Source organism: Hirsutella rhossiliensis, assembly GCF_020360975.1.
Source record: "Hirsutella rhossiliensis strain HR02 chromosome Unknown scaffold00001, whole genome shotgun sequence".
Taxonomy (NCBI): domain Eukaryota; kingdom Fungi; phylum Ascomycota; class Sordariomycetes; order Hypocreales; family Ophiocordycipitaceae; genus Hirsutella; species Hirsutella rhossiliensis.
The window spans coordinates 6,210,270-6,222,673 of NW_025408667.1; the positions used below are offsets into that span (position 1 = coordinate 6,210,270).

General features: G+C 57.4%; 4 protein-coding genes across 4 annotated transcripts; 3 read left to right on the forward strand and 1 right to left on the reverse strand.

The window, feature by feature from the left end:
• Window positions 1-96: 96 nt before the first annotated feature.
• HRG_00776 (uncharacterized protein) lies at window positions 97-963 on the forward strand (the record flags this gene model as incomplete). Its single annotated transcript, XM_044859247.1, has 1 exon — window positions 97-963. The coding sequence occupies one exon, from the start codon at window positions 97-99 to the stop codon at window positions 961-963; it is 867 nt and encodes a 288-aa protein (XP_044725647.1).
• Window positions 964-2,355: 1,392 nt separating this feature from the next.
• HRG_00777 (reverse transcriptase (RNA-dependent DNA polymerase) domain-containing protein) lies at window positions 2,356-5,370 on the forward strand (the record flags this gene model as incomplete). Its single annotated transcript, XM_044859248.1, has 5 exons — window positions 2,356-2,505; window positions 2,635-3,493; window positions 3,662-4,266; window positions 4,591-5,042; window positions 5,100-5,370. The coding sequence occupies 5 exons, from the start codon at window positions 2,356-2,358 to the stop codon at window positions 5,368-5,370; spliced, it is 2,337 nt and encodes a 778-aa protein (XP_044725648.1).
• Window positions 5,371-7,215: 1,845 nt separating this feature from the next.
• Window positions 7,216-9,723, reverse strand: HRG_00778 (centromere DNA-binding protein complex CBF3 subunit; the record flags this gene model as incomplete). The annotated part of the gene is made up of 7 exons (XM_044859249.1): window positions 7,216-7,531; window positions 7,787-7,902; window positions 7,978-8,180; window positions 8,266-8,649; window positions 8,744-8,973; window positions 9,359-9,509; window positions 9,573-9,723. The coding sequence occupies 7 exons, from the start codon at window positions 9,721-9,723 to the stop codon at window positions 7,216-7,218; spliced, it is 1,551 nt and encodes a 516-aa protein (XP_044725649.1).
• Window positions 9,724-10,226: 503 nt separating this feature from the next.
• Window positions 10,227-10,718, forward strand: HRG_00779 (uncharacterized protein; the record flags this gene model as incomplete). Its single annotated transcript, XM_044859250.1, has 1 exon — window positions 10,227-10,718. One exon carries the CDS (start codon window positions 10,227-10,229, stop codon window positions 10,716-10,718), a length of 492 nt encoding a protein of 163 aa, XP_044725650.1.
• Between the last annotated feature and the right edge of the window lie 1,686 nt (window positions 10,719-12,404).

Here is a 12,404-nt window from a genome sequence, read left to right on the forward strand (position 1 = left end):
CGGCAAGCGAGTTGGATGCGAGCCACCCAATGGCTGTGGTTGAGCACACCTCTTGACGTTGCCAAACGCTGTGCAGAAGTAATAAAGAGTGATGCGATGGAGCTGATCAGGCGAGAGCAGCAACGAGTCCAGACTTTGAAGCCAACAAAATATGTTCCTGATAACAGCAGTACCACGGCACGGAGGTATCAGCTGCTTCAGGACAGAGCCGGGAACTTCATTAGTTATCACGCCGTGGGGGAAGAGATGGGGACTCCACGGGGTCTTATGGGAGCATCTTTCATGTGTTACCTCAATGATATCCTCGACTATGAGAGAGACGTATTGTGTGGCGAAAGCAACAACTTAGTTCGAAGTCTCACCAGCGATCAGCAAGTTGTGGATGCTGCGGCATGGACCCTCGAAGGCCTGCGCTGGTCCATGGATAACCACGACTATGACCTGACCGACCTTTTGATCGGCACCATTGCTCTTTACCTAGTTTTTTGGAGGTACAATGCACCTAAACTGGCAAGATATTCTGCGATCAGCATCCGGGACAGGATACCCGGCAGACCGCCCGAATTGGAAGACGTTGCGGAAATCATTCGTCCAGTGGCAGTAACAGTCAACAAGTTGGAATCGTATGGAGAATCATACAAGAGAGTTAAGGAGAAGGTTCGGAGACTGTATTGGGGTTGCACTTGTTATAACCCCGACACCTCTCCGGAAGGGCATGAGGCATGGAAGCTATTGGCACAAGCGTTTGATGAAGGAGGCAACGATGACATCGAGGAACGCTTGATGGTTGCTGTCGTTGCCCTGAACAATGGTGCAAATGACGGCGATCTGCGGTGTGAGTGCGGCATGGATCTCTTACTGTATGAAAGCTTCGTTCGATTCCTTGACCCGGATACAGGACTTGTCGCGCGACTGCATTACCGATCCGGTAACATCGAACTTGGAAACACAATCACCGAGTAAGGATTTAAAATTAGGTCATATTAAACGGCTTGAAGCTTCTGGAAGTACTCGTTGAGCATCTCGACGTCTTCCGATGCTTGTCGATTGGCATCTAAGACCTTTGATGGGAATAAATTGTAGCTATGTCGCTTGATGAACAGCCCAACCCATTTCAAGCCGACTTGAGGTGGGCTTCTGTCATTCTTGGAAGCGCGCGCCTTCAAGATGCAATTGGCGGTGTCCTGACGAACTCCTTCCGCACAGCCAAGTTGATATTGTCTAAGCGGTCGATGTACCTACACAACGCCGTCTCTTCGGCCTTGGTAAGCTTTGTGTGGAATTCAGAATTCCCATTTCTAGGTCCCCGGCCTTCCAGGCGACGTCGCAGGCGCAGTCGCGGAACGTCGAAATCTCGGGCCACCTTGGCCATTTTGGAGTCAGGAAAGCGCTCTAGATACTCTACAGCGGCTTTCAAACGCATTTCGATGGGTGAGTTCGAGATATCCATCTTGTTTGTGGTCGATGCAGGGATGCAAAGTCGAAAATGAAGAATTCTGTTCAAATCTGTCCGATATCTACGCGCGATATACTCTGGCTCCGGGTCAACGGCATCCTCATCATCAACTTCTACCGACACGCGGGGACCTCTGAGCCGTTTGACTACCTCCTCTACCAGCAGGAGGTGCCCGAGAGATGCCTTGTCGCGGGCGACTTCAACGCCCACCACTGCTCGTGGCAGCCTGGAGTGCGGACCGCCAGATTGGGCGGCACATCGCAGGCTTGGGCTGCTAAATGCGCCGGGCAAGGTCACGCACGTACGGGGCAACACAATCGACCTGGCGTTCGCTAATATCCCGGCTGCCGACGCGTTTATAGAAGAACACTTATATACAGTATAGAAGAACACTTATATACAGTATAGAAGAACACTTATATACAGTATAGAAGAACACTTATATACAGGCTCAGACCATTTTACGATCAGCATCACGCTTCCTGATGGAACTATCCCTCCTGCGAGAACCGCCAGACCAAGGGTCAGCTCGGAGGAAGAGATGAAGCGATTCGAAGAGCTCGTGCGAGACGGGGCCGCAGAGCTGACCGACCGGCAGCTGAGCCCCAGCACCTAGAGAGACTGGCTGAGGCACTGTCTCGCCTGCTTCAAGAGGCGGCCAATGCCGCAGGCCGGCGGCCCAGAAAGAACACGAGAGGCACCGCCTGGTGGAACGACGAGTGTGCCGCCGCAGCAGCAGAACTGAGAGCGATGAGAAGGACATTTCCTACAGGGCACGGCAGGGACGTCCAGGTAGACCGACGGGAGTTGCGCCAGGCGGTGCGGCGAGCTAAGAGGCGCTTCTGGCAGAGGGTATTAGAAGGCGCCGAAAGCAACCAGGACGTCTATAAGATCATGCGATGGTCGAGGAGAGTCCATTCCGGGCCCCGCCTATCAAAGTAGGCGGGACAGTCTACAAGACCCAGGCGGAGAAGGCGAAGGTACTTCGGGCTGAGATTCTGGAGAGGCGCGCGGCCGCAGACGACATCCGAGACCCCTGGATTCCGGAGGTGCCGGCCCCGCACAGGACCGTCGACTGCAGCGTCACGATCGCCGAAGCGGCGCACACGTGCACCTCTACCGGGAACAACTCTTCGGGAGTGGACGGCATCACAGTCCGGATGCTACGTCGGGCCTAGAACCACATCGGCGAGGCTGTGAGGGAGCTGTACGAGGGCTGCCTTCACCAGGGCTACCACCCGACCTGCTTCCGCGTAGCGGAGGTGGTGATGATCCACAAACCGGGCAAGAGAGACTTGTCTACCCCGAGAGGCTGGAGGCCCATCTCGCTCCTGGCCTGCCTCGGAAAGGGACTCGAGCGTCTGATAGCGCGCCGCCTGGCCTGGGCCGCCATCACACAAAGAGTCATCCACAGCCAGCACGCGGGTGCGCTGCCCAAACGCTCGGCGCTCGACCTGACGCTGGCATTGATCCACGACGCAGAGACGGCCCTTGCCCGAGGGGAAGTGGCCACGCTCATTACGATGGATATCCAGGGCGCCTTCGACACAGTGCTGCGGAACAGGCTCCTCCTGCGGCTGCGGGAACAAGGCTGGCCGACGAACGTGGTCCGATGGGTAGGGTGCTTCATCGAGCAACGGTCGGCCAGGATACGGCTCGAGGGTACCACGACGCCGACGAGCCCGCTGACTTGCGGGCTGCCGCAGGGCTCCCCGGCGTTTCCGATTCTCTTCCTCCTGTATACCGCGCCCATCTACTCCATAGGAGAACCGAATTCGCGCTTCGGCTGCGCAGACGATGTAGCCACCCTGATCCGGGGCCGATCTCTACAGGAGACGGCCGCCCAGGCCATGCGTGCTGCGAGCGAGCTCATCCAGTGGGGCGCTGACAACGCCGTGACGTTTGATCCTGAGAAGACGGAAGTCATGCACTTCACAAGACTTAGATATGAGGGGGACCTGCCGTCGGTCTGGCATGGATCCGTGGAGAAGAAGCCACAGCGGGACCTGCGCTGGCTCGGCGTCTGGATGACAGAAAGTTCTCGTTCCGAACGCATGTGGAGAAGTGGGCTGCAAAGGCGAAGAAGGTCGCCGAGTTCATCCAAACCTTTCGAACACGCAGCGCGGAATTCCTCCTCGGTCGACGCGACATGTGGTCACGGCATGCGTCCTCCCGATCCTCCTTTATGGGGCCTCTGGCATCCAGGGACGCTCCGGCCTGTGTGGGGATCGTGCCGGCTGATCCCGCCGCGAATCACTTACTTGAAGAATAGAATCCAGCAGACGCTGAACGTGGCGATGCGTGCTATCGCACCTGTATGGCGCACCGCGCCGATTGCGGCCCTCCGCCGGGAGACCTGTATACCGCCTGCCACGCTACTTCTCACGGACGCTCTGAGGCGCGCTGCGGTGCGCCTACGCTCCTTGGATGCACGGCACCCGCTGACGCCCCGCATGAGCATCCTCCCAACGCCTGGCCGGCAGTTGATGCAGGAGTACGACATACGGCCGCCCCGCGCGGCCCGAAAGCAGCAGGCCTCGCGACTGCTCCGCTTTCACCAAATGACGGCCCAAGCGCCGAGGCCTAGGCTTCAAGCCCCAGCCCCTCCGCAGCCGGATCCGACAGGGGGTTTAGACAAGACCCAGGCGGCGAGGAGTTTCCGTGGGTGGCTCCGGGCATGCCCCAAAGATACACTCATCGTCTACACTGACGGCTCGAAGAGCGAGGACGGCGCCTGCGGGTATGGGTACTCGCTGTGGCTAGGCCCAGACGAAGTGGTCTACGGCAGCGGCCGGATGCCACTGACCGAGGTATACGACGCAGAGGTCGAGGGCGCTCTCGAGGGACTCCAAAGACTTGCCAGCTCATGTCTACCTACGCCTGCTTCTGATCTACCACCTGGCTCTTCCAAAAATCTTTGCCAACTGATTCCTGCATACCACCGCTTCTGATCTATCACCTAAAAAGGAGCATTCACTGACTCTCAAGTCTCCCCGACCCTAGCCGCGAACCCTCTTTCGACCAGCAAGAAAACCTGCCTTATAGGATGCCTACCTCTCCTCTGCGTAACCCCCCTTCCTTTACACTTCCACGGTGACTGCATCTGCCATGTTCTCACGATGTCGACTTCCCAGCTAAACATTGATACCTCGTCCTCCCCACTACAACCTCTTGACAGCCAGAAAAATGCTGGCTCCAACATGTCCATGATGGCCTTTGTCCAGCCCGGCTGCCCGTCTAGGTTCGCCTACCAGAATGAGCATCGTGTCAAAGGGCTCAACGCAGAAACCCTAGTGAGGGTCTTCCTTCCAACACCCTCGTGGCTGTCGACTCCAGAGTATGCAGCAATCCGGTCAAATACTGACAAGCCATCGACCTGCATCTTCTTCAGCCTTAATATTTCCATATACAACCAACAGATAATCCCCTCTGAGTGGACCGAGCAATGGCTTTTTATGGTCGGCCGTATTCATCCCTTTGCCCTGACGTGGGAAATCGAGCGACGTGATGGCTTGGAGTCGGAAGATGACAACATCACAGAATACACCATCCCCGCGCTTGTCGTCCGCGGTCACAGCTACCAGCCGTAGGTGTATGCCCCAGACCCGTCCGTCAGCACTACCATCTCTGACGATTGCCGCAGAGTCGTCCCTCGCACCCTCGGCTCGGCGGATGCCTTCCCAACGATGCAACCCATTGTCTCCTTCACGGGACCAGTCATCGGTTCCGGCCGCGACCTTCTACATGGAAACTCGGCTGCGGCCCTTGGCGACACTCAGCTGAGGTGTTGCGGCTTTGTCCACCTCTCGACCTTCGTTTGTCCTGGGATTCCCGGCAAAACACCCTTTAAGGGCTTTCATCCCTTCCAAGTTTTCGTCGTCATCCCCATTCACGCTACCTATTGTCTCATTTGAACTAGTGCTTCTCCGTGTTTAAAAGTCTGACATTCCATTGTCCTCCGTTTTGTCGGTGTCGTGTTCGTCTTCATCCATGTCATCTGTATCGTCCACGCCGGTTGTGGTGTCTTTTTCAGTGTCAATGGCCGTGGAAAAGGAAGCTTCAGAAGGCGCAACAATTTCCTCTACACTTCTGCCAGCCAGCATCTGGTACTCTACATCCTCTCGTTCCATCTCAGTAACGGCTGTTTCTTCCAAGTGTCGGAGTTCTTCGCGCTTGGCCGCTATTCCCCGCAAAGTCTCATCTAGCCTGGACCGGAGGAAGTGTTTATTCCGCTCAAGTTCCTCCATGATTGTCTGCGTTTTACGCCGGAGCTTGGCAATTTGCTCGATATCGTCGGCGTCCACCAACAGCATGGCGAAAGCCTCAGCATCGAGGAGGAACTGCTCGATGCTTTTCGCGCTGACACGGATCCGATGAACTGCAGAATGCCGAATGTTGGCGATAGAGCGGAAAAGCTGATCGAGCGGCTTCTGACCTGGCTGGGCAGCCGGAAAAAGGCTTTGTGTCTTTGTAAATTCCTCGGTCCAACGATTGAGCTCCACCGACTCGGCGCAATCCCAACCACGCTGTTGCAAGACTTGATGCATCTTTTGATTCCCGAACTTATAGCAAGAGGACTCCAAAAGATTTTGAAGATGCACCAAAATCCTATGTTGAGCTTCGAAAGGGAGATAAACTGGAAAGAGCGGCGGTATTGTAGAAGGGCCCTGTGGAGGCAACGCAGCATTGATGGGCTCTTTTGAAGCAGACGAAATTGGTAGTGGATGGCTGCATTGCTCCTTTTCGGCTAATATATCAAGTCAACATCGGCTGCTTTTCGAAGCGCGCATCACCTACTCTTGGTCGCATCAGTGTCGGGTTCGAGAGCATCCCGGCGGCCCTGAACAGCATTCTCAATGTCACCCGCTTCAAGTCGAGCAGCTTCAGCTTCGGAAGCTTCCCTCTCCGCACTTTGATTAGGCGATATGTCGAATAGCTCGGGGAAACGGATCTTGGCTTTGAGGGTAGACGCAAATATCTCATCACACAGGAGTGCCCGTGCTGTGTTACAAATAACCTCAAAGTTGTGTTCCCGAACTAGATCCGCGACATCTTTCTGTGCCCGGTGCTTCGTTATGAGTTTACGTACGGTCTTGTCTTTGCGGACTTCAGCGTTTTGGCCCTTGAATACCGGTTTTAGAGCTAAGTATACAACTCTTTCGTCAGGTTGTGGATTCTTATTTGCCATGACTCTCGCGTTAACGAAGAGTATATGGATGCGGACGCAAAGATTGAGGTTGAGCTTGAAGTGCGGATTGAAATGCTGGCAATGAAACGATTCCAGATCCGTTGAAGAGGTCCGCTACTTATAGCAGTCTGGCACTAGAGCATCTCACCGCTCTCTTCCCCACTGAAGCCCTTGGATCCCCTAAAAGCCAGATGCTTATAAGCAGGACTTATCGTGGGGTCGATTTGCGGAGTAATTTCGGGAAATCGTATGCGATTACATATCTACCATCTGATAAGTGCCCGGCGCCGCGCACGCGAATATCTCCACGGCCAGCAGCCCAATCGAGGCCATTCCGGGGCCTGGGGGACTAATCCACTCCGGCGGCGCGTTTGGTCGAGGAGCACTCCGTATAGGCTACTGTCCGTCGAGATATTTGCGTTGCAGCGCCGCGAATGGGTAATGGGGGGGCTAGGCTCGGCTACAGGAACTGCGAGATAGTAATGCACTGATCCTACGGCCCTTTGATCCTCAAAAATATGTCTAGTTACATGGATATAAATATGTATAAAGACTCTACGAGGCGGCTGGCTTACGTCGACGAGGGGCGGTCCGCTTTCCCAGCCGGGTCCTCCGCCCCCGACGGCCCTGACCTCGAGTTGGACCTGGTCCCGGCCTGGACCTGGGTCATCGGGCACGGGGTCCCTACCTGTACCCGTATCTGGCCCTGGCCCTGGCCCCGATCCTGGCCCCGCCGTCGGCGCTGTTTGAGCTCGTCGACGAGTCGGTTCAAGCTTCGGCCGGCGCGTAACAGCTCTAGCTCTGCAACGGCCGCCTCCTTGCATTTGCCGGACGCCATACGGGCCAACAGCTCGTCCCAGATCACCTTCCGGCGACAGAACTGCACTCTGACCCCGTTCCCCGGGCGCCAGCGGCTTCCACGTCTCTTCCAGCTCCCGTACGGCCTTCTGACCTGCAAACCCTTCCTCCCACTCCTTCCAGACGTCCCCACCGTAAAGACCCTTGCCAGGGCTGTGACGATAGGCATGCCTGGTACCAGAGGCTCTGGGGCGGGGCCGGGGCCAGGGCAGGCTGTATTGAGATTCAAGGTAGGTACTGTTGACGGGGCCGGGGCCGGGGCTGGGGCCAGCGCCTCTGCTGACCCGGCTCCGAAGTAGCCGGTAAAGGTGATAGGGACCTTGCCTTGGAGGAGGGCATCGAGGCCGCCCTGAATCCCGTCCAGCCGGGCCTCAAGCCGGATGGCGAGCCGCTGACTATTCTGTAACAGGGCCTCCCGCGTGCTCTCTATGACGCCGCTTAGTTCCGGCAGCGCGCGTCGTACGAGCAGGCTTACCGGCTCCATAGCCCCTACCGCGGTGGACCGCACGGCGACGGCGAACTCGTCCCACTCGGGCCCGCCAAAGGGGCGTAGGCGAAGAACGCTAGCGACGGGTAGCGGAGCTGTGGGACGGCCAGGTCCTGCAGAAGTACTATACGCAGGCGCCGCATAAGCAAGGAAGCCGTCAGCGGCTGGGTCGTCGTCGTCGAGACCGCCTTCTGCCCAGCATTGCCGGCGCGCGCGCGCCTCAAAGCGGGTTCCCACTCCTCGATCCACGGCCACAGCTGCTTTTGTAAGACGTACGGGGTTCGTGAGCCGCACGCGCGAGTAGTCCCCGGGAGGCCGAGAAGCCGGCGACGATACGCATGAACTGCCGCGGTAGGTGCGTAAGATATGCCTGGCAGAGCACGCTCTGGTTCCAGCGGCCGGCCTGCGAGATCTGGGCGAGCGACGTGCCATGGGTCTCCGCGTCCTGGGCGCCCACCCTGCGCGGGAGGTGCGTCTTCTTCGACGCGATAAGGCCGGCAGCGCCGAAGATACGCCAGGTCTCTTGTAGCTGTGTCGGGTACGAGCTCCTGCTCGCGGTCCCGCCCGACGAGGACCTTGATCCGATACCAGTCCTGACGGCGCCGGAAGGACGGGGTTCGCCGGCGACGTGCCAGCGCCAAAGAAGAGCTGTGCTAGGGCCTTGCGTACAGAATAAGGGGTCCTTGTGCCGGAGCGCGCCCATAAACTCCTTCCTCGCCGTCTTATTTAGCTTGCCGTCCCGTAAAAGGCTTACCAGGCAACCACAGGGGTCGGGCCTCCGAAGGCGGATAGTCGAGTAGGGATAGGTCTGCAAGCTCCATCTTGCGCCGGTTCTCCCCCCGTAAGAGGTAGTAGTGGCCGAAGAGGAGGTCGACTCGCGTACGGAGGTTTTGCGGCGTATACGCGGCGCCAGTGAGAAGGAGATCCTGGATCCGAAGCCATTCATCGGGAGGTAGCCGGCCTGGATCCCGTCGCTTCCGCGGTCTTTAAAGGAGGCGCGGTCGTGCTTCCCCGCTGGCGGCCCCGTTGCTCAAGGAATCCTCGTACGGCGGCGCCCGGGGATTCTCCGTATTCGCGTTGCCGTGAGCCACCTGGAGCCTCCATAGCTCGATAACGGCCGCGATATAGGCGTCGATAGTGCCCCTCGTAAGCAAAGACCCTTCGGTAAGGTCTACTGCAGCCGTCGCGAGGCCTGTGGGTGGCACGTAGCCCTCGCGGTCGTCAGCGAGCAGCTCGGCGGCCTCGGCCAGGGGACCTCAAAGCTTCGGCCAGGCTTTCGGCCTCTGCCATGGCCGCGGCCTCGAGCTGCTCCTGTTCGCGCTGTTGCCGTACCTGTACGGCCTCGCCGTTGCCGTTGCCCTAATCTTACCCCGCGCGCGGCTTCTTCTGCGGCGGCACAACGCGTCGTAACAGGATATCCTCTTTGAGCCACGCCGCCAGCTTGTCCGGCGTTACGAGCTCGCCGTCGGGCCAGCTATAGAGCGAGCCGTCTGCTGCAGCCCGGGCGTATGGCACCAGGCCTATACGCATTTGTCTGTTAGCCGCCTAGGGGGCCGTACGTGACAGGGATCGAAGTGGAGGACCGGCCGGGGGACGCGCCTTCCACTCCCGCTGCTTCGCCGCGTAACTCCGCGTCGTGTTCGCCGGCTGTTCGTCCTTCTTCGCCTGGATGCCCGCCCTCCGGGCGGCACGGGCGCGCTCGTCAGCTGCCGTGTACGAGTCGTCCGCGGCCATCTCGGTCGATCGGGCAACCTTCCGGGCGAATGTCTGGGCTCGGTTGGCCGGAAACCCGATAAGTCGGGTGGGAACTTATCAAATGCACTTATCAGGCGTCCTGCACACGATTTCACGGGCGGCGTTTTGCGGGCAATAAGTGGTCACGTGGTCTAAGTGAATTACGACGCAATTGCGGGCACCACCGATAAGCGAGTGGCGCGAACAAGCGAGTGGCGCGCCACATGGTAACTAGGCGACTCTCATCCCCAACAGGAGACCGGCCCCTTTCAGGAGCCGCCAATGCCTTGAGGAACGGGACTGGAGTATTCAGTATGGGTTTCGCATTTTCGCACATTTTCGCTCTGATAGGTCTGTTGAGAAGATGAGGCTTGCTCCCGATAGTGTGGCTGTTTGGACGCCATTTTACCCCGCCACAACACGGTGGGCGGGGTAAGGACGCAAAGGAAACCTTTAAAGGGGCCATCATCTCGAAGGGCGAAGGAAGCGAAATCCGAGGAACAATGCCGCGGAAGAGCAAGAACAGCACCAAGCGCAACTCGAACCAATTCGAGTTGCTCGATGACGAGGAAGACGGTACGAACGACAATGTGGCCTGTAGCATCGTGGCCAATTCGACAAGCGCGGCCGACGCGACAAGGACCAGCGCCCGCGGTCGCCCTCTGAAACCGACGCTGCAATTCGACCCTGAACCGCGCCCATCACGAAAGAAATCCGCCGTCCCGAAAGCGAAACCGACGAATGCCGACCCCAATGCCAACGAGGATTCATTGGCGCGAATCGAAGCTCTCCTGAAACGCGTCGAGGAGCGGGCCGAAAGGGCGGAGAAACGCGTCGAGTCTCTGGAAGAGTTCATTCGAAACGAGCTCTTCCCACGCGTCGCTAGCCCTCCGAGTCCGCCACTCCAAGTGCGCCTCATCAGCAACAGCAACAGCACCTGCCACTTTCGCCACCACCCTCTCCAGTCCCAGGGCCACTGCCTGGCATTGGCTTAGACGTGAGTCGGGTCCTAGACAGCGACATAAAGGAAGGCAACGCCGGCACTATTCGTCGGCGCGCGAACGCTGCCCTCGAGAAGTTGGGTGTGACCTGTCTGGGCGTCAATTCTAAGGAAAAGGGCGTTTTCGGCTTCTCTTTCGAGAGACGGACGTCGATAAAGTACGGCAGAACGACACCTGGATAAAGACACACTTCGACAGGAACGCTATATGGGGAACAGTGGTACCCTCTACGGGTTGATAGAGCCCATCGTGGGGTTGCGACGGATGATATCGGATGCGCCGTGTTTGAGCGGATGAACGGGGTGAAAGTGCACAAGATGCGATGGCTCGGGACAGCGTCTGTCGACAAGGAATACCGCTCTCTGGTGGTACACCTGGATAAGAAAGAGGAGGTGGACAGGTTGCTTGCACAACGAACGGTTGAGATGGCGAATGGCGAGTGTGCATACACGCGACCATTTGTTCAGGGACTTCAACCAGCGAGATGCTACCGTTGCCACCTCTACGGACACTTGCATTATCGCTGCAAGGCGCCAGCTCCGATCTGTGGACAGTGCGCCCAACCGGGCCATTCTGCGTCGACTTGCACCTCGGACGTTTTTAAGTGTGCAGCGTGCGGTGGAAAAGGAGCACACAAGGCTACAGATCCTGGGTGCCCGGTATATAGCCGGGAACTCGCCAAGTTACGACCGTCGCCCTACTAACATACATCCCCTGTCTTAACCTTTTCTTTTCAGCACAAACCCTCTACCTATACCTGTGGTTGCCCCACAGCTGGTAGGTTAGCTACACCGGACGGCTAAAGGCAGGTGGACTCTTCGTCAAATGCGGCGGAGGAGAGTGGTCTGTACCTCATCAGACAGGCTCCAGAATTGGAAAGGGACAGGTCAAGTGAGCAAGAGACGGATTGAAGGATGTAAGAGAAATTCAGGGATTAGATCGGGACGAATTCCTTGGGCTCGGAACCGAGTATTGGACAGCTCTAGATTAGTCTTAGCGAGTCTGACGCAGTGCCTCTGACTATCGTCAATGGCGGAATATATTAAAAAAAAAAAAAAAAAGGGCGAAGGAGTCCGAACCGTTCGCGAATCATGCAGTGAAGTGTAACAATTTGTCAAGAATCGACGCAATGGCTCCGATTGATTACTCAAAGTGGGACAACATGGACACCGATTCGGAGCCAGAGGCATCGCGCCAGCAAGCGCCACCACCCACCCCGCCGCCCACGTACCTACCACATTACGACGTACAAAACGTCAAACTATCAGGATTCGTATAACCGTCTCGTTTCTGCGGCCAAGTTCTTGAGTCTCTGCATTCCATCAAGTATGGCCTGATCCAGCCCATTGCCAATGAAATCATGGTGTCTCACGGGACCAAGAAGCTTGATGCCCCGAAGCGAGGTGCACCTGGACAGTTGCACATAGAGGCTCGTAAAATCGCACTTGGAGGGTTCGCCATTGGTCACACGATTTCCACGCAGCTCCAACAGTACTTCCACGAACGTTTTACCCTGGGCTTTGTAATCAGTGAGAACGAACGCTGGTACGACGGGCAATCCACGTCGCGTGCATCTTGCCGACAAGAATTTGAAGTGAGAGTTAGTTGAATCAAGTGTATGTGACATGGGGCGGATGAGTACCGTCCCCACCGGGAGGGACGGTATCGCCAAGGCCTTCG